The following is a 26314-nucleotide window of genomic DNA, read 5'->3' as shown; positions in this document are numbered from 1 at the left end:
GATTACAGTTTGACATATATGTGTGGATCTTTGATTACAGTTTGACATATATGTGTGGATCTTTGATTACAGTTTGACATATATGTGTGGATCTTTGATTACAGTTTTACATACATGTGTGGATCTTTGATTACAGTTTGACATATATGTGGATCTTTGATTACAGTTTGACATATATGTGTGGATCTTTGATTACAGTTTGACATATATGTGGATCTTTGATTACAGTTTGACATATATGTGGATCTTTGATTACAGTTTGACATATATGTGTGTGGATCTTTGATTACAGTTTTACATACATGTGGATCTTTGATTACAGTTTGACATATATATGTGTGGATCTTTGATTACAGTTTTACATATATGTGGATCTTTGATTACAGTTTGACATATATGTGTGGATCTTTGATTACAGTTTGACATATATGTGTGGATCTTTGATTACAGTTTGACATATATGTGGATCTTTGATTACAGTTTGACATATATGTGTGTGGATCTTTGATTACAGTTTGACATATATGTGTGGATCTTTGATTACAGTTTTACATATATGTGTGTGGATCTTTGATTACAGTTTGACATATATGTGGATCTTTGATTACAGTTTTACATATATGTGTGAATCTTTGATTACAGTTTGACATATATGTGTGGATCTTTGATTACAGTTTGACATATATATGTGGATCTTTGATTACAGTTTTACATATATGTGTGAATCTTTGATTACAGTTTGACATATATGTGGATCTTTGATTACAGTTTGACATATATGTGTGGATCTTTGATTACAGTTTGACATATATATGTGGATCTTTGATTACAGTTTTACATATATGTGTGAATCTTTGATTACAGTTTGACATATATGTGGATCTTTGATTACAGTTTGACATATATGTGGATCTTTGATTACAGTTTGACATATATGTGTGAATCTTTGATTACAGTTTGACATATATGTGTGAATCTTTGATTACAGTTTGACATATATGTGGATCTTTGATTACAGTTTGACATATATGTGGATCTTTGATTACAGTTTTACATATATGTGTGTGACTCTTTGATTACAGTTTTACATACATGTGTGGATCTTTGATTACAGTTTTACATACATGTGTGGATCTTCGATTACAGTTTGACATATATGTGTGGATCTTTGATTACAGTTTGACATATATGTGTGGATCTTTTATTACAGTTTGACATATATGTGTGGATCTTTGATTACAGTTTGACATATATGTGTGGATCTTTGATTACAGTTTTACATACATGTGTGGATCTTTGATTACAGTTTGACATATATGTGGATCTTTGATTACAGTTTGACATATATGTGTGGATCTTTGATTACAGTTTGACATATATGTGGATCTTTGATTACAGTTTGACATATATGTGGATCTTTGATTACAGTTTGACATATATGTGTGTGGATCTTTGATTACAGTTTTACATACATGTGGATCTTTGATTACAGTTTGACATATATATGTGTGGATCTTTGATTACAGTTTTACATATATGTGGATCTTTGATTACAGTTTGACATATATGTGTGGATCTTTGATTACAGTTTGACATATATGTGTGGATCTTTGATTACAGTTTGACATATATGTGTGTGGATCTTTGATTACAGTTTGACATATATGTGTGGATCTTTGATTACAGTTTTACATATATGTGTGTGGATCTTTGATTACAGTTTTACATACATGTGTGGATCTTTGATTTCAGTTTCGCTTCATGGTGTCGTCTCTCTGTTTTCAGACTCATCCCACTCAGACGGCCTTCCTGTCCAGCGTCGACCTCCACACTCACTGCTCCTATCAGCTGATGCTGCCGGAGGCCATCGCCATCGTGTGTGCCCCCAAACACAACGAGTGAGGCCACACCCACACACACACATATAAGGCCTTTTGTCCACGTGTTCATAGGTTAATAAAAATCCAGTTTGGTTGGAGAGATGACGCACAGTGGATGGATAGAAAGGGTTTTAAAGTTGAGCAGTGACAGGGACAATAGCCAATGACCTGAGACCTGTCTGACTACACCTGCTGACTAAAGAACTCCAGATGAGTGGCAGGAAGTGATGCCTAAATATGGACAAAAATAGAGGAAATGAAACAGGAAGCAGCTGTTGTCATTGCTCTTAGAACGTTCATGAACCGCCCATCATTCCTCAGTCTCAGACACAGATTCACCGTCCTCTACTCATGTCCACTGGTGCCAACGTGTGGAAAAGTGGGTGGAGCTGGCGAGGAACGAGGGAAAGCCTCACTCCACCCACTTTCCTAAAGTTACCAACTATGGCATTTGATTTGGCAGAGAAAAAAATCTCCCAACATCCCCAGCTTCACCAACATTGCGTCTCCTGTAGAGCTCATAAGAAATTCCTGGCCTTTAAAGGTCTGATCGTTGTTTATTTATGATGATTGTTTATTTATTTGTACATGTTTGTTTATTCAATTAAAATACTTTATTCATGTTTATCTATTGGTTTATCTGATTTTTGGTTGCTTTATTTATTTTGTTTATTTTTATTTTTTCTTATTCATTTATTAATTTTTTCATCTAAATTTACCTTGAATTAGCTATTATTTTAATTTCTTTGTGTCCTTAACTTTAAATCTTTATTTTATTTATTTATTCAAATAGACTGATTAATGCATTTATTCATTCATTTTCTGGGATTAAATATTTCAGTTGATTTCCTTTTTTTCCTTTGTGTTTTTTTTATCAGATGAATTGGACTGATGTGATTCTGTAAAAACTTTTTTATTTGGCTGCACTTCAAGCAACAAATATTCCAGTAAAATCAGAAGTAGCTACCACAGTCAGTGCATAGAAGAACCAGCCTGAACTGAGTCTACTTCTCTGTTACTCTCATTAAGGATCATTGTTATCTGCTCCACAGCTCAGAACATAAATGTTGGTGTAATAAATAACCATGAATCAGCATTTTCTTCCTTCTATTGAATCATTAGAATAACTCTAATATTTCATGTGACCGCTCTAATACACTAAAGTGTCCCTGCTCTAACTGGTTGAAATGCCGGTGTTTTCATTGGGACTGACCTTTGACCTAAGCCCCTCCCCTCTTTCTCTCAGCACCGGGGTGTTCAGGTTAACGGGGCCGGGTATGTCCGAGGTTTCTGGCTGCAGACTCAAAGGTTTCCATCCTCACTCCAAGGAGCCGGCTCTCTTCACGGTGAGAAGCTTTTCTCCTCCTGTGGTTCTCTGTCAGGATCTGACTGAGGAACCAATGAGAACGCTTTCATGATGACATCAGCGAGCTGATAGGACAGCTTTATTTATTCATGACTCTCTCTCTCTCTCTCTCTCTCTCAATCACCCTCTCAGGTGTGCAAACACGTGGTGGTGAGAGAGTCAAAGATCAGCCTGTTGGACCTCAGGTGACAGACAGAGGGCGCTGTGGCTCTTCTACCAGCCTGTTTGTCCTTTTAAACTGTGAATGAGCGAGTGAGTGAGTGAGCGAGCGAGTGAGTGAGTGAGTGAGTGAGTGAGTGAGTGAGCGAGCGAGCGAGCGAGCTGATGAAGGTTTTTAACTTTGTGCTGAAGCGTTTTCATGTTCGTAGTCGTTTGTTGCTTTTGTAAAGCTGCTGCTGCTTCATCCATGTTTATATTTCTGCTGTTTTTTGGTGAATCCGAGTTTCTCCTGCCGTCTCGTGATTTTATGAAGAACAAGCTGAAGTTTTTTTGTGAAAGTTGAAGTGACAGAGTGCCTTCATTTTAAACCAACATTACCGTGATGTTTGGGCAGCGCCCACACGGAGGCGCTCTTTCTAAAAACGAAGGCTTCCCTCCATTTTTAAAGCTCACCACACTCAGGCTCCTCCTACCTATACTGGCGTTCTGTTTTACTGCTAAAGTTAATAAAAGTGCGCTGCTCAGGCTCAACTATGAGGTCAATCTTCTTCTATTGTCACCTATGGTCCCACCCACAACGCTATCTGATTGGCCAGACATCATACAGGCACTAGCCAATCAACGCTGAGGCCTGATGCCGCTGATGGAGTCAGGCTACGTCATCATTTCCTGCGTTCCTGTGGTCAAAGCAGTGAGCAGACCTCAGGATAAATACTGGATTATTGACTTTATTTATTTAAAATGTTAAAACAAGTCTAGCATCCCAGTTACTGGTGAGTTTATCTTTGAACTGGTTCTGACTCTACCATCTCAGACGTCTGAGTTTTCTCCCCTAAACTCCCGGCGTCGTCCTCCCGTAACTCTCAGAGTGAGCGGGTGACGCTGACGTGGCGTCAGGATGAAGGTTCTTCTGCTCTAACGTCTGCTGACCCTTCAGCTCAGCCAGCTGTCGGTCTTTGCACCGGCCCCTTTTATTGTTCAGGTGTGTGTTGGTGTGTGTTGGTGTGTGTTGGTGTGTGTTTGTTTGGTTGTCAAAAACGGAGCTGCTGTTTTTTAAACCACTGCCATTTTTGGTAATAAAACACCAACTGCTGCTCGAGCTGTCCTGAGCTTCCTCTGTGTCACATTATCATAATTGATATCATTAATATTACAGATATTAGAGAGCGGGGGTCACACTCATGGCCCGGGGGCCAAATCCGGCCCTGGAGATCATATCCTGTTCTTATTATAACTGGCCCTAAAACATGAGGTCTGCAGATGTCCTCCTGAATAAAACTGTAAGATTTCAAATAACCTGAAGTCATAAGAATGTGAAAAAAAGAATTAGATATAAAGAAATAGGGGAAAATAAATTCATCTGTGTTTTAATTTCATATTTTAAATTTTTAATGGCACAATTATGACTTCAGTCTATTATTTGGACTTTTATTTCATATTTTGACCATTTCAATTTATAATTTTGACTTTATATCTAATATATTTTTTTTTTTATTCAACTACTTTTTATTAATTTTCATGCTTGCCACCACAGGATACATAGCCTTTTTTTTTAACAGTACAATAACATAACATACCAATATAACACTCTACATTCTTCCATAGTGGTGTCGGAATAACGTAACATAAAACATTTAAACATTTATACATTTAAACATTTATACATTTAAACATTTATACATTTATACATCAAGACAAAAAAACAAACAAAACAAACAAAAAAAAAAACACAGTAAACAATTACAACATTTTCATATACCAGTCATACAGTCTCATACCCCCCTCACACACACACACACACACCAAGAATCACTCTATACACCTGTACATATCCTCATAGACACACACACACACACACACACACACACACACACACACACACACACACACACACACACACACACACACACACACACACACACACACACACATACGGGCCTATATGGTTTGGCTGGACTTTTTCGCCAAACCAGCCCGGTGGTGGTTTACATGGACTACCCTTTCCCATGGTCTGAGAGCTATGGGAGTCAGCTAGGGGTACTCTAAAAATTCTGAAAAAAATTTGGGTCACTTTAGCTTTCAGATACGACCTACAGGGCCTCATACACAACCCCCTAACAGGATTGTGGTTTAGGCAGACAGATGCATTTTTGACAAATATGTTGTTTACAGGGACACTAAAAAACAATATCTGGACTTTAAAGGGACAATTACGTCAGATTTAAATCCCACCTCATTAGCATATACACACAAACCTGACAGAACACAGCATTGTTGGGACATTCAGTTTATTACTAAAATAAAGTAGTTTAAAGCTGTCAGATTTAAATCCCACCTCATTAGCATATACACACAAACCTGACAGAACACAGCATTGTTGGGACATTCAGTTTATTACTAAAATGAATTAGTTTAAAGCCGTATAACCATAGACTGTTTATCTCAATGGACAGAGGATCTCCGCCTCCTTTCATTCTACTCAAGTGAAGCCATTTTGGTTTGAAAGCTACAATCTTAAAAGAGTTTGTGCAGTAGAGAACATCTGCAGCAAGAGTAAACTGACAGCTATAGCCCCACGACACCACCTCTGTTCACCAAAACTCACATTTAACCCACCAATACCATGCCAAAGTTCCTTCAGGTTGGAACAATCTACAGCAGAACAGATTCCTGAGCTGGTTTTTAGCAAACACTCACAGCTATGTTAAGTTAAAAGGGTCTTTATTTTTATATCACAAAAATACAAAATAAAAAATCATTAGCATACAGAGTAACAAACAGCAACAGATGCAGCCTCAGTGATGCCACCCACTGGTTTACTGGCAACGTACACAAAGCCTTGACTAGGGCTGAACGATTTAGGAAAATAATCTAATTGCGATTTTTTTTTTTTTTTTTTTACCCAATATTGGGATTGTGATTTATTATGCAATTATTTATTAAGTTCCTCATCTTATGTATTTTACATAAAAAACGAGCAATAATTGATTCCATACTATAACCAACACAATATTAGATCAAACCAGGGCTGGACCATTTTGGAAAAAATATCTAATTGTGATGATTTCGACTGATTTTGCAAATTGGATATGAGCTGTTGTATTAAAAGGAATGGTAATTTAAATAACAACTCTCATATTTAACAAAAAAGAAACCAGAAAAAAATGAGGAAAATGGGATTTTTTATGCACAATTCTAAAAATATGCTACTAAAATGACTGCGTGATATATACGCTAATGCAGAATGTCTTTGCTGCAAAAAACACCTTTTAAATTTTGACACAAATTTCAGGTTAAAGAAATATCGCACCTTTCGCGATTTGAAAATTGCAGCAGGCCATACTGCAATTTAATCTCATTTGCAATTAATTGCCCGGCCTTAGCCTTGACAGTGTTGAACCAACAGCTTATGGAAACTTCACACTGACTTAAATTTTTAATCAAGCTCAAACAGAACACAACTGTGGGTGAGATAGCACTTACAGACAAACACCCTGTCCCAAATCATGAGAACTTTCTTGCTTACATTGCAAACCAAGGAAATATTATTATAGAAAAACAATTTACAAATGTGTAAATGAATTAGGGCTGCAGTAATAGATTCTTTTTGTAGTTGAGTATTCTATTGATTCTTCTGACGATTAATTGAGTACTCTAATAAGAAATATTGCATTTTTTTAATCTGTCACTTTTGCTTTTACAAGAGAAGTAGTACTAGACAAATGAGAAAAGAAGTTGGGTCCCTTAAATGAATTACCTCTATGTTTGGAATTGGTATTAGGTTCTCTAAAGAAAATATATTTTAAAAAGTGCAATCAAGTTCTGATGACAGTTTACATTTCTTAAAGTCAAAAGGAAAGGAAGTTAAATAATGACATTATATTAGCCATATTTGGGGTTTTAGGGATCCTTCACCAGGAATTATTTGGTGTCAGCACTTTATTTCTTTCATTGTAGTTTATTTCTGTACTCCAAGTTGTCATTAAAGTAAAGGGACACTTAATCATTTTAAAATCCTCTATTTTATGCATGAATGTAATATTTCACATTATAGCCAGAATAAAGTTCCATCATTCACACAGCAGTCTGATGATGTCTGAAAGGTAAACCATTAGATTACAGGAATATGGTCTACTTTTCAAGAGGGTGTTCACTTTCAGTTTTTGCACATTTTTGTCAGGTCATCCACCATAAAATAAAAGTATGACCTTGTAAGACCATCCACTGACATGGAGAACACATTTTAAGGGATAAAGCTGCTTCTATGACCTGTTGATTCCAGACTGTATGATGATGAACTTTGACCTACTTAGTCTCTGCCACTGTCTGTGGCAATAAGGTGTTTCTATTTAATTGGTGTCAATTCATTATCAATGTAAGTCTTATCAAATCATTCGGGATGCTAAACATTTTGAAAAATACACTGTAATCTAGACGTCAGTGCACTGAATTTTAGATAATTTATAATTCAATGTATAACATGCGCACGCGGAAAAGAGCGAGGGAGAGAGACCCCGCCCGCCCCCCGCCGGAAGCACCAAAACAGGACTTGAATCATGAATTCTGACGGTGTTCTGTAAAACTGTCAGGTCAGTAAGAGAAGTTTAGGAAATTCCCTGAAGTCTGCAGACACAAACTGAGCACTGCAAGTCACGCAGGCAGCGCATAAACTCAGAGATCTGCGTAGGTTCACAGGTGCAGGCGTAGTGCCATATCTGCCATGAAGCCAAGGCCAGTGGATGCATAAAAACGCAGGAGTGCCTGTAAACATCACTGCATTAACTTCTCTTCTCTCGTGATTTTCACGCCTCGTATCATGCATGTTATGTTATAGTAACAACGAAAACAAGGGCATTGTGCCACACAAATAGCTGTCCGTGCGAAACACAGCACGCCGCGCAACACACGGTGCGATGTCCAGACTACAGCATGGCTGTATATGGATACAGGACTGATTTAAGTGAAGCCTCGAGGAATTTTTTTAATCAAATTACCCGGATAATTTGAGGAATTGTTTCAACCCTAAAATCGATTCAAAAGTGGTTATCCACCAAAGCTTACACACATCCAAAAGCAAATGGATGGGGTCTGTTGGCTCTAAACCCAGGCTAGCTGTGGTTTACTTTTGTCTGTTCAGCCTTGCTGAATTGTCTTCAATTTAGAAATCATTATAATCAGCCAGTGTCCTGCAATAGTCATCTACCAAATAGTGTATCTCCCTTGCAGGAGCTGATTCCCTGCACAAAGCAACATAGGACACCCAGGTATGAGCACCAGGCCGGTGGCACCACTTCAACAGACACTGCCCACACATTTCCCCATCATCATACACACTTATTAATCTTACACAGCGGAACTGCAGAGAAGGTAGGGTGCAAACAACAGCCTAATTTACTCATCAACTTAAATATCTGTGTCACACATTTGCATTTTTACACTATTGCAAACTATTTTCACACAAAAATATTGCCATACATTACCTTTCTAGCAACCTCTGCAACTGCATAATCACTAAGAACACAGCAAAAAGGTGGTTTTGTTACCTTTACAGCCTGCCTTTCTTTGACTGCCTCTTCATTGCTGTCCCTCTGTTTCTAACAAAGTCCCTTACATTTTTCAGTGTTCTTCCTGCCAACACGGGTCTTCTACTTCCAGGCCAGCTGCCCTTTGCTTATGTGTTTTCAGAAATGCCGCATTACTGCTGCAACCTCAGCCTTAGACCAGGGTTTCTTTGTCAATCTTCTTTGACCACGAGCTTGAACAGCAGTGTCTCCTGAAAGATATGAAATGATAAATCTTACATAATGAAATGGAGAAAAAGAACAAGGATCAATACTTCTTGTTTTGGTTAGTAAACATTTACACTGACTAAAGATGAACAGTATGGAAACTTGGGATTAATTGCTCTTCAGGACAGACAATATAGAAGTCCTACAGTTTACAGAGTTAGTGCTTTCTGAGACCTGGAAACTGACAAAATAGGTTTTTGTTTAGCATTATTTTATTGACTGAAGTAGGTTTTATAAAGGGAAGAACAGGGACATAATGATAAAAATTAATGGAAGCCTGGTGAGCAGATTTACTGAAAGTCAAATGTGAACAAAGACTAAAATAAGTCAATGTTAAAACACAATCAACAGAAAACCTCAAATATTATGAACAGGGAGGGTTTTTCTTAGACAGATGTTCACATTCTGCTTAATTTCTTAAATTATTCCATATGTCATTTTCACAGTGAAGGGGTTTATATGGAACACATCATTTTTAGTATTAACATGTTTAGTGTATTGAAAACAACATTTTCTCACAAGCTACTGTGAGAAACTTGACTCTTGTGAAACCCTGTACTGAATTGAATAAGATAACTTCAGGGTTTGATCATAACCCTGGATCCCAGCTATATGTTACCTGGGTGGAAAAAACAGCAATGCCCTTATTGAACCAGAAACACAGACTATATCTTCACTAAGTACTTTACCTGAGAATACAGTAAGAAAAGTGACAGCAATGTATGTGTATATATTCACAGAATATGAATTTATAGTATATGAATAGAACAATCCAAGCTGTGGACATTGGGTGGTAAGAGTTCATTAGGGCAAAATAAGATTTACAAGTGATCGAGTTCCTGTAATTGTTCTTGGCTAACTCGCCAATCATAACTGATCAAAACATTTTTTTAATTTACATAAATGAAAAGGAGCATAGACTATATGAATTACAAGTCGATGATGAATTATGGACACTTTTGTAATGTCCTTTTTATGATGAGCTAAGAAACACCTTTTTTTAAATGAAATGTTAAATATCCTAAAGATCAAGAGCGTGAATGACAATAGGATGGATTAGTTTCATTTTAATGCTGATTATTTGGCACCTTTTTCTTTTTCAAAATGCCAGAAAGACGCATCAGAGGGATTTATTTTATTTTTGCTATTGTTATTGTATTTATGTGTCTAGTTTTCTTTTCTCTGTTATCTTAATGATCACTTGCTGTAATTCTGCTTGGGTTGAGCATTTCATTTATGCATGACATATGCTCAGCTACTAATTTCTATCTTGGATTTACCATGCTTTCAAAGTAAGATTAAACAGTCTTAGAGTGATAGTAAAACAAAACTTTGCCATTGTTTCTCATTTACAGCACCAAAGAGGCTTTATAACAAGACTTTGCTTACCTTCAGAAGGGAGGGCCGTCTCATGTACTGTAGATGACACTGATACCGTTTCTGCTGGAAACATAATTCAACAAAAAATGATTTTTTGTTCTACAGGAATAGAGGTTTGAAAAAATTGAAACACAATTAAATGAAGTAACCTACCCAAATCTCCAGTGTCATGGACCTGCTCTGTCACTGTAGACTCTGGTGCAGGGTCGTGGGGCTTGCTTGTTTCACACTCCAAGGCTGCCTCTTCTGTGCCACTGTTGTCATCTTCACTCCCTCCATCCCTGGCCTCACCGTCACTTAACTCTATTTCATGTGGTGGTATCAATAAAACTCACATGAGTACCTCACAATTTCAAACCCATCTTCAGCATGAAAAATCAGAGGTGTTATATGGGCCTAAACATACTAGTGCATCTCAAAAAATTAGAATATCATGAAAAAGTTCAATATTTTTTGACACTTGTTTCTGAAAGGTAAACCCATATATTATATAGATTCATTACACACAGAGTGAAGTATTTCAAGCCTTTATTTCTTGAAATGTTGATGATTGTGGCTTACAGATAGGAAAACCCAAAATTCAGTGTCTCAAAAAATTAGAATATTACAGAAAATCAATTAAAAAAAAGGAGATTTTCAACAGAAATGTCAGGCTTCTGAAAAGTCTGTTCATTTCTATGCCTTCAATACTTGGTTGGGCCTCCTTTTGCATGAATTACTGCATCAATGCGGCGTGGCATGGAGGCGATCAGCCTGTGGCACTGCTCAGGTGTAATGAAGCCCAGGTTGCTTTGATAGCGGCCTTCAGGTCATCTGCATTGTTGGGTCTGGTGTCTCTCATCTTCCATAGATTCTCTATGGGGTTCAGGTCAGAGTCACAGTAACTCCATGGTCATTGAAGCAGCTTTTGGTACCTTTGGCAGTGTGGGCAGGTGCCAAGTCCTGCTGGAAAATGAAATCAGCATCTCCATGGTGCTTGTCAGCAGGAGGAAGCATGAAGGTCTCTGAAATGTCCTGATAGATGGCTGCGTTGACTGTGGACTTCAGAAACCCAGTGGACCAACACCAGCAGATGCCATGGCAGCCCAAATCATCACTGACTGTGGAAACTTCACACTGGACCTTAAGCAACGTGGATTCTGGTCCTCTCCACTCTTCCTCCAGACTCTGGGACCTTGATTTACAAATGACATGAAAATGTACTTTCATCTGAGAAGAGGACTTTGGACCACTGAGACCACAACAGTCCAGTTCTTTTTCTCCACAGCCCAGGTAAGACTCTTCTGACGTTGTCTCTGGTTCAAGAGTGGATCGACACAAGGAGTGCCACATTTGTAGTCCAGGTCTAGGATTGGTCTGTGCGTAGTGGCTCTTGATGCGCTGACTCCAGCCTCAGTCCACTCCTTGTGAAGCTCCCCCAGATTCTTGAATGGATTTTGCTTGACAATCCTCTCAAGGCTGCAGTTCTCCTTCATGCTGGTGCACCTTTTCCTACTACACTTTTTCCTTCCACTCAACTTTCTATGAATATGCTTGGATACAGCACTCTGTGAACAACCAGCCATTGTCAGTGACTGTCTTCTGGACATCTGTCCAGTCTGCAGTCTTCCCCATGATTGTGGATCCTACTGACCCAGACTGAGAGACCATTTAAAGGCTCAGGAAACCTCTGCAGGTGTTTGGAGTTCATTAGCTGATTAGGGTGTGACTCCATGATTTTCCAATGTTGAACTTTTTTACAATATTCTAATTTTCTGAGACATTGAATTTTGGGTTTTTTTATCTGTAAGCCATAATCATCAACATTTCAAGAAATAAAGGCTTGAAATACTTCACTCTATGTATGATGAGTCTATATAATATATGGATTTTACTCTCAGAAATGAGTGAAAAAAATACTGAACTTTTTCATGATATATTAATTTTTTGAGATGCATTAGTAAGCTGCTGACTAATGCAAGACTGCATTTTACATGAAGAACTGTTACAAAACAAAAAAATACCCATTGCAAATGCACAAAGCAAGTGTCATTTTATTCCTTTTCCATTAGAGCAGCTAGATCACACTGACTACAACATCTCCTGTTTATTCCCTTAAATTAACTTGCTCTTATTTTTTTCCTTGTGGCAAGACAATCTTAACATTTTGGCTGCAGCCCTGACGCAAACAAACAAGGGCCAGAATGACAGAAAGGAATGAAAAGAAAAAGAACTCTGAATGATAAGTATGCCTTACATTACATATGCATATGCAATAAATTGTTTATTTGTAAAGTTTAAGGTGAAATATATCTCTCTGCTAACCTGACACACCAGATGGATGTGTTTCACACATCCATAAGGGAAAGCTTCAATAGGAAAGCGTTTGAGAAAAGGCAGAGTATTTGAAAAAAACTCGGAGTGTGATTGGATGAACGTGCTGTCTGTCACATCTCCACGGGCCAAACAGAGCAACAAATCACGTGACGTAGCAGCTATCTAGCAGCGCTTGCGTTGCTGCCAAGGATTAACACGAAACATGGCGACTATAGGCATGTTAGTACTGGACTTTTGTTGTTTTTGAAAAGAAAACAACTCACTGCTGTTCTTTGTTCTTCTTTTCATGAAGACATGTCATCAAGTTCTGATAAAACTAGCGCTTTAGCAGCGTCCACGCTAATCTCTTCCTCCATAACTGCACCAGCTCTTGCTGCTGCTTGTTTGCATAATGACACTGCCGAGTGTACTGCCCCTCGTCGCTGATTGGTCCTGTCGCTGGCTAACCGGGCCCAAACGGTTCAGACGGGTGCTTAACAAGATGGATTTGCCAGTGAAAACCAAGGAAACGGGCGTATTCGTCTGCTTTGCAAGGTTATCTCTCTGCCTGTTCGCTCTCCTTCTTCTATGCTGGTTTTAGAGCTAGTGTCAGAGAGCTGAACCTAATGAGGTTAAAGTAGGAGGGAATTTGGATTTGAAAGCAGAATATAAATTCAAATACCCTAAAAAGAAAAAAAATATGACTCACCTTTTAGTCACATATGTACCCAAACTTTCACTGTTTCTCTAGCATATTCTATTTTCTTTCTTTTCTTGTAATATACTGTTTGCTGCAGGCAGAAAACATCATCCAACAGCCCCTGGAATTTCATTTTTTCCCTCGACATGTATAATCATTTGCCTTTGAAACAATGTGTGAGAATTCACCAAATATCTCACCTTGACACTTTCAGCCAATCCACTTCAAGGAGGATGCTGGTCCAACACACTGTCTTCATTTGTCCAATGGAAACACTTGCAGACACCAGTTGATGTTTTTTACACTGTTGACAAAATGTAATCATAGCATTAATTTCTGCAATAATACAGACGCAGGTATTTATTATTTACATGGTAAAATATACCTGGCCTTCAGGAAAAATCCATTTAAATTCAAAGTGCAGTTTACCTTAATATTGTTGACCTGCAGATTCATTTGAACTGGAGCGGTGGGCTGATTTTGTGTTGTCTCAGGGATCACCTACCAAAGAGAACAAAACAGTTTAAAAAATCTATTCAGTTATGTACCTTTGGTTAACATTCTTTAAGATGTTGTTGAAAAAAAGAAAAAAAGTGCATTTTTCCTGGTCAGATTTTCAGTTAAAAAGAATTTCTGCCAAATTTTGTGAGGAAAAATGAAGTTTTGGTGGAGTATGCAGACCTGCCAACCTTGGCAAAATATTTTGAGTACCACTTGTGTCAAGTGTTGTTGTGTCGCTTTTTTCACAGATTATATATATCAGGGCTGTATGTGAACTTAAACCTTTTATTTTGCTCATGGCACTGGTGCTACAGAGGTTGATTATCTTGTAGCACAGAACAAAAACCAGCAGCACAAAATATAAAATGTTTGTTACATCTCTAAAACCAACATTAAACCAAAATATATACTCAGTAAGTGAAAGTACTTAAAAACAAAACCAAAAAAGCTTAAATTACAGCCCTACATTAATGTCTAACAAAGCTAACAGCCAATCATTGTTCAGAATTTTGGGGTGCAGCAAAGAAAAAAGATACTGATGGTTCATCTCCACATCCAGACACAAAACAAGAGCAACCTGCTGGAAGCTAACTAACTTTATAGAAGTGTTGGTGCTTGACGATGATTAGGGCAGTACAGGCATGTTATTTTTTACTTTAGGCAGGACCAACAGACAGCTCAAGTCTTTTTCTGTGTTCATCCGTATTACTTAAACTTTAAAATGTGTTCTAGAGACTTAAGTATATTTCTTTGTTCATCTTTTAACTGTGTTTCAAGGACTGAAGTGTTCGGTCAATGCATTTTTATATTGGTATTGATATTGGCTAAATTTAATTTGTAAATATCAACATATTGTACAAACCCCAATATTGTTAATCCTAGTCAAACTAACAAATAGAGTTAAGTACAAGATTTATGTTCTTATGTGGGCCTTTTTGATGGATTACTTGCATGGCCCACAGGCCATAGTTTGGACACCCTTTACTGATACTCAGAGTAATAGGAAAATATTTGTAACATTATTAGAAATTCATTAAACACTGTTAGAGTCTGGTCCATATTGTAGTATCACACTGGGGTCTGATGTTTAGAGCTAATGTAAATGAATAAATCCCTCTTTTCTCTCTAACAGTGCAATCACAACATCAGGATTATTGGAGTTAAATGGTAATTAAAACAAAAAATCTGTCACCGAATTGTGTCTTTACCCTAATAATACACATAAAGTTAATGCAGTGTGCTCCTGTCATTCTCCCTCATCTCTCCATTAGACACAGCTGTCTGTCTGTCCCTGTCATATCAGACCTGTATGCTACATTCAGACCTGTATGCTACATTCAGACACGTATTAGCTTGTTAACCAAACAGCAGCAGCTACATTATTAGTGAAGAGAAAATGTATCGTTTTATACATTAATCTTTAACCAGAAGTAAGCGCAGACTGAGCGCTCTGTCCTCTCACTGACAGCCAACACACTGCGACGTATGAGCTAGTGCAGGGCACTCTCTCACCATCGCATCAGCTGCTGAGCGTGGCCGCTCACACTCCAGACACAGAGGATTTTGCATGACAAGAGGAAACAAAAATTAAAGTATTGGGCATGGATTTCAAATCTTAAATCAAAGTGGAGTGAAGTTTTTGTGGCAACAGGTAAAACTGAGCGCCTGGCATGCACGCACCTCTCTCACCTTGTCATCGTACGGGGATGGAGGCAGAGGGCAGGAGGCAGGAAGGAGGGGAGCGGGGATATAACGCTATATGTTCAGCAGACTCGTTATTCTCTGTTACTCTGTGTAATTGGTTGAATCTGCTTCACCACACTACTGCATGGTGCTGTCAGACATGAGTATGACGGTGCACATTTCCCTCAGAACTCACATGTCCGCAGCTTTTTGCGTAGTTTAGAGAGGCAAATCGTACCAGCGTATTTACATGTCAAATTGCATACCTGGTACACAAAATGCATACAGGTTGGCAGGTCTGCTGTTTGTGCACAGCTTTCCTGTCAAAAGAAAAATAGATTTAGAAAAACACTAAATAGCAGCTCTTCCATCACAGCCTGCTTCTGTTTCTGCTCTTGTGTGGAGGAGAGGATGATGACCAGAGGACTTGAGTTTACAAAAGACAAGACTAAGCAGCCTAGCTATAGTTAACGTGTATGTTACCACTAGCTGAGGCAGCCTAATAAGTTTGATTTAGCTTAGGCACTTTCTCATGGCATATAGGCTAATGTACTGTAGCTACTAAAAGGGAGAGACTACAGGTAAATACAGTTACGTGTATCTAAAAATCTGTCATCAATATTGTTGCATTGATATGTAAATTATGCCCTATTAAAATAAAATGCACTAATTCGCATACATTTGATGAGGTACTGCAGGTGAATGGGGTAAAAAATGACCTAGAACAAATCTCCATCAAACTTCCATAGTTAATTACAGACAGTTTTTCCCCTGAAATTTTTAAATAAGAAGAGGAGCTTGTTTGGAGAATTCAGGGGAAATCTACAGATGCAAACAGACAGAGAGCTGTAAAATAAACACCATCTAAATGTACTAGTGCATCTCAGTAATTAAAATGTCATGAAAAAGTTCAGTATTTTTTGTCACTCTTTCCTGAAAGGTAAACCCATATATTATATAGACTCATTACACATAGAGTGAAATGTTTCAAGCCTTTATTTCTTGAAATGTTGATGATTATGGCTTACAGACAAGAAAGCCAAAATTTAGTGTCTCAAAAAATTAGAATATTGTGAAAAAGTTCAATATTGTAAAGTCATGGAGTCACACCCTAAACAGCTGATGAACTCCAAACACCTGCAGAGGTTCCTAAGCCTTTAAATGGTCTCTCAGTCTGGGTCAGTAGCTACACAATCATGGGGAAGACTGCAGACTTGACAGATGTCCAGAAGACAGTCACTGACACCCTCCACAAGGAGGGCAAGGGTCAAGGTCATTGCTAAAGAAGCTGCTTGTTCACAGAGTGCTGGATCCAAGCAGATTCATAGAAAGTTAAGTGGAAGGAAAAAATGTGGTAGGAAAAGGTACACCAGCATGAGGGAGAACTGCAGCCTTGAGAGGATTGTCAAGCAAAATCCATTCAAGAATCCGGGGGAGCTTCACAAGGAGTGGACTGAGGCTGGAGTCAGCGCATCAAGAGCCACTACGCACAGACCAATCCTAGACCTGGACTACAAATGTGGCATTCCTCATGTCAATCCACTTCTGAACCAGAGGCAACATTAAAAGAGTCTTACCTGGGCTGTGGAGAAAAAGAACTGGACTGTTGTGGTCTCAGTGGTCCAAAGTCCTCTTCTCAGATGAAAGTACATTTTCATGTCATTTGTAAATCAAGGTCCCAGAGTCTGGAGGAAGAGTGGAGAGGACCAGAATCCACGTTGCTTAAGGTCCAGTGTGAAGTTTCCACAGTCAGTGATGATTTGGGCTGCCATGGCATCTGCTGGTGTTGGTCCACTGGGTTTCTGAAGTCCACAGTCAACGCAGCCATCTATCAGGACAGTTTAGAGCACTTGAGTACTTATGGAGATGCTGATTTCATTTTCCAGCAGGACTTGGCACCTGCCCACACTGCCAAAGGTACCAAAAGCTGCTTCAGTGACCATGGAGTTACTGTGCTTGATTCAGACCTGAACCCCATAGAGGATCTATGGAAGATGAGAGACACCAGACCCAACAATGCAGATGACCTGAAGGCCGCTATCAAAGCAACCTGGGCTTCATTACACCTGAGCAGTGCCACAGGCTGATCGCCTCCATGCCACGCCGCATTGATGCAGTAATTCATGCAGAAGGAGGCCCAACCAAGTATTGAAGGCATAGAAATGAACAGACTTTTCAGAAGCCTGACATTTCTGTATAAAACATCCTTTTTTTATTGATCTTATGTAATATTCTAATTTTTTGAGACACTGAATTTTGGGTTTTCTTATCTGTAAGCCACAATCATCAACATTTCAAGAAATAAAGGCTTGAAATACTTCACTCTGTGTGTAATGAGTCTATATAATATATGGGTTTACCTTTCAGAAACAAGTGTCAAAAAATATTGAACTTTTTCATGATATTCTAATTTTTTGAGATGCACTAGTATTATTTGTAAGTTTTCTTTCTTTTACAGTGAAAGAAGACATGGATGCAAAATCGACCAAAATCTCTAAACTGACCAGAACATGAAAACACAATATTTTAATCTCTAGAGTCCTGTCTGAAACCGCTACTGCATTATTCTGACTGTAGGCTCCTCAGCTAACAACTATTCATTCTACCAGATATTTGATAGCAGACAGACAGACCTCCTCCAGATGTGAAAGATTCACTGAAACTAAGATCATGTCACCATCAGTTAGTGTGTGCTTGTTTGGAAAGGACATAAAAATAATAACAATAATGATAATAATAACAATGATAATAATAATAATAATAATAATAATAATAATAATAATGCTGCGATTGACTGGCGACCAGTCCAGGGTGTACCCCGCCTCTTGCCCAATGACAGCTGGGATAGGCTCCATCCCCACCCCCCACCCCCCGTGACACAGAACAGAATAAGAGGTATAGAAAATGGATGGATGGATGGATGGATGGATAATAATAATCATAATCATCATAATCATTATTAGTCAATAATGTATGTAAAGTCTGTATTCTGTTGCTTGGGTATAGATAATTTATAGATAATTTACATTTTAATCATGTCTGCAGCACAACGACTTTTCCATTTTGTCAAAAAGATTTTTGCAGTGATTTTCAGTATTTCTGCCATTTTTCCTGGAAAATACAGTGAGCAGTAGATGCGTGCAGATGCACTAAGCCTTATTGTTGCAACTAATCATTGGCCTAATACAGTTTAGAGCAGTGGTTCTCAAATGGTGTGCCATGGCACGCTGGTGTGCCTTGAGACAGGTCTAGGTGTGCCTTGAAAATCCGACTGACTTTACATAAGTACTACAACTATGCAAGAGACTATAACCAATGTCCTTACTGCATGCAAGCACTACACGTTTCATGGCATCATATAGCATTACATGCTCACTGTCCATCTGTTATCTGTCAAATATGCAAATGTAAATTTACATGTAAGAATTTAAAATCTCATGCTTTTACTTAGAAAATCGGAGGTATGGTGCCTCTAACAGCTGTGAGCCACATAGTTTCGTCTCCATGTTAGCACAAGTCAGGCCATAAAAATTCATAAATGGGTATGGAGAACATCCATGAACACACTCCTCTTTGTAAAACAAGCTAACAAGTTGAGAAAAGTGGAAGAAAATTAAGAATATCCTCTGGTGGGACACTCCTGGTGTCTTGTCATCCTCTGTGCAACTTCTTCCCTTGTTACTTGTCCATCTCAATAGGAACAACAGAGAGAAAATAGGAACAGGGTGACAGGGGATAAACATGGGGAGCTGCAGTGCATCACTTGCAGAGTGTCAGGATGCAACTAGAGGAAACTCTAATCAAACTGATGGAGCACTTGCTCACATTGCATGCAGTTGGGACTGGGACATGTTGCTACTTGCTACACATGCTAAAGAGGCTATTTTGCAAGGATATTAATATGGTGTGCCTTGAGACGTCAGCTTGCTTTTTGGTGTGACTTGGACAAAAAAAAGTTTGAAAACCATTGGTTTAGAGGGTAGGTTGGTTTGCTCATTTATGTATAGAACAGTATTTTTCAGTTCACTGTGTAGACTGTTTATTTTGAAGTACTTTTTTATTTCAATTACACCAAAAGAATTCAAATAATTAATCGTTTTGTGCAAAAATAAATATAATATTTGTGCATTTTTTTCTTTTCTTGAAAACTTCTCCATGTCCCTCTCCCTAGTAGCTACAGTCAGTTATTCTAAATATTTACTACAGACTAGCAGCAGAGAAAGCATGCATATTGTGTCATCATTTTGTTCTTGCTTACTGTTGCGATAAACCCAGTGAATACTAAAGAAGACACTGTCTTTGTGTGATCAATTTATTTTGTAGAAATTAGTTGAGTATTCGTCAACTGGGCTAATATATTTTACTTTCTTTGAACATTTTTTATGAAGAGAAGTGCCCTTTTTCTCACTAGAGCCCCTGCCCCCCAAAATGTCTGTGCACGTCCCTGGAGCAGTATGATTTGGAAATCAGACCTTGAGATAGATCAGACAGAGTAACAAATAAGCTCCAGTCATGCTGCAATTTGCTGCTGTAATCTTTTAGTTTGTATTTTCCTAATTTTTTAAACTTTAGGCAGGACCAGCAAACAGCTGAAGTCTTTTTCTGTGTTCATCCTATTTACTTAAATCTATTTACTACTTAAACTGTTCTAGAGACTTAAGTATGTTTCTGTGTTCATCCTTAAACTGTGTTTCAAGGACTGAAGTGTTAGATCTAAACTACATTTATATATCGGTATTGATATCAGCTAAATTTAATTTAAAAAATATAAACATATTGTATAAACCCCAATATTGTTAATCCTAATCAAACTAAGAAAAAGAGTTAAGTACAAGTTTTATGTTCCTATGTGGGCCTTTTTAATGGATTTTAATGGACTTACAGGTCAATTTAAAAGGACCAAGGGCCACAGTTGGCCCACAGACCATAGTTTGGACACCCCTTATAAATTAACTGATACTAAGAGTAATAGGAAAATATTTTTAACATTATTAGAAATTCATTAAACACTGTTAGCGTTTGGTCCATATTGTAGTATCACACTGGGGTCTGATGTTTATAGAGCTATTGCAAATGAATAAATCCCTCTTTTCTCTCTAACAGTGTAATGATAACAGCAGTACTACTGGAGTTAAATGGTGTCTGTCTGTCTGTGTCATATCAGACCTGTATGCTACATTCAGACCTGTATTAGCTTGTTAACCAAACAGCAGCAGCTATGATATTAGTGAAGAGAAAATGCACCGTTTTATACATTGTTATTTAATCAGAAGTTAGCGCACACTGAGCGTTCTGTCCTCTCACTGACAGCCACACTGCGACCATCCGCGTGTATTTGGAGAAGACGAGGAGAAGCGGGCTCAGATACTTGTTTTAACATCGTCCAGCCTACCTGCCTTAGTAAAAAATTTAGGATTAAAGCAGTGCTCCTCTTAAACATGACGACTACCTGTACTGCCACTGCCCTGAACCCACTCCGTCTGTATGACCTGCTGCAGGGCACTCTCTCACCATCGCATCAGCTGCTGAGCGTGTCCGCTCACACTCCAGACGCAGAGGATTTTGTATGACGAGAGGAAATAAAAATTAAAGTATTGGGCATGGATTTCAAATCTTAAATCAAAGTGGAGTGAAGTTTTTGTGGCAACAGGTAAAACTGAGCGCCTGGCATGCACGCACCTCTCTCACCTTGTCATTGCACGGGGATGGAGGCAGAGGGCAGGAGGCAGGAAGGAGGGGAGCGGGGATATAACGCTATATGTTCAGCAGACTCGTTATTCTCCGCTACTCTGTGTAATTGGTTGAATCTGCTTCACCACACTACTGCATGGTGCTGTCAGACATGAGTATGACGGTGCACATTTCCCTCAGAACTCACATGTCCGCAGCTTTTTTGCGTAGTTTAGAGAGGTGAGTCATAAAAGCGCATTTACATGTCAAATTGCATACTTGCTAACAAAATGCGTACAGGTTGGCAGGTCTGGTTTCAGAAAGCTGGGAAGCAGATTAAAACTCACCTCCTCAGGTTGATTGAGGGGACCCATTGCTGGATTTTCAGGGTCTGGTTTGGAAAGCTCAGTGAAGTCTGGATCAAGTTGATCTCAGTCTCCTGCATCAACATCTAGATCAAATTAATTGACAGGTACAAACAAAGACAACTCAGAATGTAGACTTGTGCATTCTAACAAAGCAATCATACAATAACGGTCTGAAAAAAAATTATAACAGTTTACCTCTTCAGCATCTGCAGACTGGGGGTCTGTACCTTCAGCCAAGCTTGGAGGCCTGTCCTCATCAAGGCTCTGATTAGAAAATAAAACGGAGATGATTTTAATATATTCCAAAGATTAGAGACTCTCTGAGGATCATGATGTAAAAGTCTTTATGAATTTACTTCTGAGTTTTATGTTGAAAACAAATTAGATTTTAATTTTAGTCCATTTATTCAGACATATGTCTAAAATTTGCATAGTAGGAAAACTTATCCTTTGAATTTTTAGTAATCAGTGAATGCAGCTTTCAAAAATTAGTGATCAGGGTTACTTGGGCTTTAAGTACACTGTATGAGAATGCCCATATATACAATTTACAGATAAACCATTTAACATTTGTTTACAATTGCAACTTTTTCATACTTAGACTGACTCAGAAATTTTAAAAGACCTTTTTGCTACTGTATAGCACACAAACATCTGTTTACACCGTACTTCATTATTTACACCATCAACCCGCTGAGTCTTGCACTGACTCAAGACTTGACATTGTACTCTATGTGAAAGTCCCTAGAAAACACTGCCCAGACAAACCATATATTATTCAGATACACATACACTCTACTGATTCTAACACTGACTCACGACTTTAAATTGTACTCTGTGTGAAGGTCCCTACAAAACACTGTCCCTTTAAACCATACAACATTCAGATACACATACACCCTACTGATTATTAAACTGTATGAGACTGTCCCTGTATGACACTGTCCCTTTAAACCATACAATATTCAGATACACATACATTAGACTTCTAAAAGCACATGTTGTCAATGTCTCTGCAGACCATTGTCTGTCTTAATGATTCATTTATAGACTCATCCAGCAGACTTTGGCATGCTGGTTGCCACAGAAGATGTTTGTGATTAATTTCTGCACCTAGCCTCTAATAGCTAACACATGAACTTATACTCTTTTAATCTGGACATAACATTAATAAGTTATCTGCACAATACATAAAGACCTGATCACAACAGTGGAAGTTTTTAAAGCTAGTTTACATGTACAGACAAGGAAATGGTAAGTCCTCCCAGAATTCAACTTCATCTTATTTTAGTTTTTGCTAAAATCATACCTGAATTTAGCCTTTTTTGCTCTATTAGTCCTCTCATAGAGCATGCATGCACAAAATCAGGGAGTAAAACAAGCACAGAGTCACAGCTAATGCATTAAATGATCACAGCTGCTTAAGGCAGGGCCGATCGACGTGCACTCCTGTTAGGAGGCTAAACTAGCAGCCACAGCCACATGTTGTTTAGCTTGTTAGCTCACCAAGCAAAGAAAACTAGCAGCTGCAACTAACAATATATCCTACTAAGATACAAAAGCAGGGCAAAGTAGTTACCAATACAGTTTTCTCCACCTGCTATCTCCTTCTTTAGCTGAGAAGCAGCTAAGCTAGCAAAGTCACCGTGCTAAGCAAAGTAAAGTAAAGCAAAGCAAAGTTTTCTACCTCAAAAACACATTCTATCTCTCCATAAGAGTCCCTAAACAGATAATATGACAATAAAATACAAGTTTAATGCTTACCTTCATGAAGAAACCATCCAAATACGTCTCTTAATCCATGCTGTCTCATGTAGTTCTCTCCACTCCGTTTACCGAGGATGTGGGCGGAGCTTAGAGCGGACTTCATTTAAGTCCCGCCCACACATCTCAATCAGCCAATCACAAGCCAGCCCGCCTAAACTGCACCGTGTGTATCAAAAATGTGTACAAACTGCAATTCCATCACAATCTCTGGGGTGCGCTGTTCGATACACTGTGATACACAGAAAATCAGGTCAAGTGGTACATAAGGACCATCAGAGAAAATCTGGAAAAGTGTTAGCTAGATGCTAACTAATGCAGATACACTTCCCGAATTATCCGGACTTTGGCATAGTCCGGCTAATCCCCTTAGGTCCAGGGAGCGCTGGTATGTATTCAGGTCAAAAGTCCGGACATACCATATAGGCCAACACACCCCTACACACACACACACACACACACACACTGGTCTCTGTCCTGTGTTCTCTCTTTACCCCATAGTTGTAAAATTGAGTGTTTCAATAATTCGTATTTCATACTGCTTCATGAATCTGGTTCCATACATCATTAAATTGTTTCACCTTATTGTTATCTTCAGCCAGGGTCTCTTCTATTGTCCAGTAATATCTCATCAATCCTTTCCAAGCACATAGAGAAGGAGCCTCAGTTTTTTTCCAGTGTTTTAAAACTAACTTCTTATAATCTAAGGCAGAGAACAGAGCCCACCATCTCCATGGATGGTGGATTGCCTCAGCATTGTGGAGGATGCAGAGTGCAGCTGAGGAGTGAGTTTGTTTTTTACATATAACAGACATCCAGTCTTGAATCTCGTTCCACACTCATCACTTTAACACATGACCAGAATGAGTGGATAAGGGAGTCAGGAGATCCACACTTCACACACTGATCAGAGGAGTTTGGATAGAAACTATGAATTTTATCTCTTGTGTAGTATATTCTTGTCATGAGTTTGTATTGTATTAAACGTAGGTTCTCATTTCCAGTAATGCTACTGGTGAGATATACTCATTTCTTCCAGTTTGTGCTGGCATCCTTAAATTGAAGGTCTTGGTTCCATTGGTCATACAGCTTTAGATTGTTCCTTCAGCAGCATGTTTTATACAGTTCTGATTAGTTGTTTCTTTTTACTGCCTTTAACCAAAAACTCCTCAAAGGGTCCTGGGACTAGATCATATTTTAACTCAAAGTTTTCTGTAATCCAGTTCTTAAACTGTAGATATCTAAAAACTCCTTGTTTTCCAGGGAAAATGTGGTCTGGAGCTCTACAAATGAAAGAACATCGTTATTTTCAAATATGTCTGAGAGGTACTGAATGCCTTTTTTCCTCCAACTGTCCCAGTTCAGTTCCCTATTTTGGAGTTTTATCGATGGATTATTCCAGGTCTTTGTTTTCTTGGGTATATTAAGATCCACTGCTGGTATATTTTTAATTTTCTGCCATGATTTTAAGGTGCTATTTATAACAAAGTTGGGCACTTTTATTTAATGTTTTATAAATAGAGAAGTAAGTTATAAGGTTTTAGTTGGTCATTTTCTATGCCTATCTAAGGGTCTTCATTGGCATCATTAATGATTCGATCAGTGTAAAACGTCTGAGGCATAGTAATACAGTTCTAAATTTGGGAATTGAAGACCTCCTTCTGTTCTCTTGTTTTGGGGAAGATTCCTGCTCAATCGATTTGCTTTATTTGAGCAGACAAAGGAGGAAAGTAAAGTTCTGATTCACGTGAAAAACTGTTTTGGAGGAATAAGAGGTAATGTTTGAAAAATGGAGAGGAATTTGGCTAACCATATCATTTTAATTAAGTTTATTCTTCCAATTAAGTTAATAGGCAAATCTGTCCACCTATCAAGAGAACATTTTAATTCACTGATCAAAGGTTTGAAGTTGTCTTCATATAGCGTTGTTCTATCAGAACTTATAATGCATCCTAAATACTTTATTTTTTTTCCATTGAAAATGCTCAAAATCTTTTCAGATACTACACTGTTCTTTGTTCATTTGCATTAGTTCTGTTTTTTCAGTGTTTATCTTATAGGCTGATATTTTAGAGCAGTCCTCAGTAAGTTCTTTTACTTTTGGGAGAGATGTCTTTAGATTAGTTAAATATAAGATTAAATCATCCGCAAATAGACTCAGTTTACATTCTCCTTTACTTACCTTTACACCTGTAATTTCTTGTGTCTGTCTAATTTTCTGGGCTAAAGGTTCGATTGCCAAAGCAAATAATGAAGGGGATAAAGGGCAACCCTGTCTTGTGCCTCGTTGTAGACCAAATATCTTTGAAAGAGTCTCATTAACATAAACCTGGGCAGTAGGGGATTTATTGTCTTTATCATTGCTGTTATTTCTTCTGGGAATCCATACATTTCTAATACTTTAACAGGTAAGCCCACTCTAAACGGTCAAAGGCTTTCTCTGCATCGACCGCCATCAGTGTCAGATCTAGTTTTTGCTTCTTAGCATACTGGATTAATGACACACAGGTTCTAATGTTAGTTTTAAGGCTTCTATTTTGTATAAAGCCAGTCTGATTATAATGAATTAAACCTGGAAGTATTTTAGCCATTCGATTATTTAAGATTTTAGTAATAATTTTATTGTCACTATTAATCAAACTTATGGGCCAATAATCAGATGGCTGACTGCCTTCATGTCCTGGTTTTGGTATCACAGTAATTATTGCTCGATACATTGTTTTTGGAAGGATATGATGCTTCCATGCATTATTAATAAC

General features: G+C 38.2%; 1 protein-coding gene and 1 long non-coding RNA gene across 2 annotated transcripts in view; one reads left to right on the top strand and one right to left on the bottom strand.

Moving 5' to 3' along the window:
* Positions 1-4504, top strand: part of stambpl1 (STAM binding protein-like 1) — a 49139-nt gene extending 44635 nt beyond the window's left edge. Inside the window, exons 10-12 of the mRNA XM_041814930.1 lie at positions 1786-1898; positions 3127-3226; positions 3379-4504. Of these exons, the coding sequence (XP_041670864.1) occupies positions 1786-1898; positions 3127-3226; positions 3379-3435 (270 nt within the window). The 3' untranslated portion in view covers positions 3436-4504. The remainder of the gene's footprint in view (positions 1-1785; positions 1899-3126; positions 3227-3378) is intronic.
* Positions 4505-7944: 3440 nt separating this feature from the next.
* Positions 7945-23968, bottom strand: LOC121528003. Its single transcript, XR_005993465.1, has 8 exons — positions 23556-23968; positions 21987-22055; positions 21771-21874; positions 13999-14070; positions 13770-13873; positions 10728-10877; positions 10584-10637; positions 7945-9178 (listed from the first exon to the last, which is right to left on the bottom strand). It is a non-coding gene; the product is annotated as an uncharacterized LOC121528003 (long non-coding RNA).
* Between the last annotated feature and the right edge of the window lie 2346 nt (positions 23969-26314).

The sequence above is a fragment of the Cheilinus undulatus genome, linkage group 20 (assembly GCF_018320785.1).
Source record: "Cheilinus undulatus linkage group 20, ASM1832078v1, whole genome shotgun sequence".
Lineage (NCBI taxonomy): Eukaryota > Metazoa > Chordata > Actinopteri > Labriformes > Labridae > Cheilinus > Cheilinus undulatus.
Note: the sequence above shows the minus strand (reverse complement) of the source record. Positions and strands in the feature narration are given on the sequence as shown.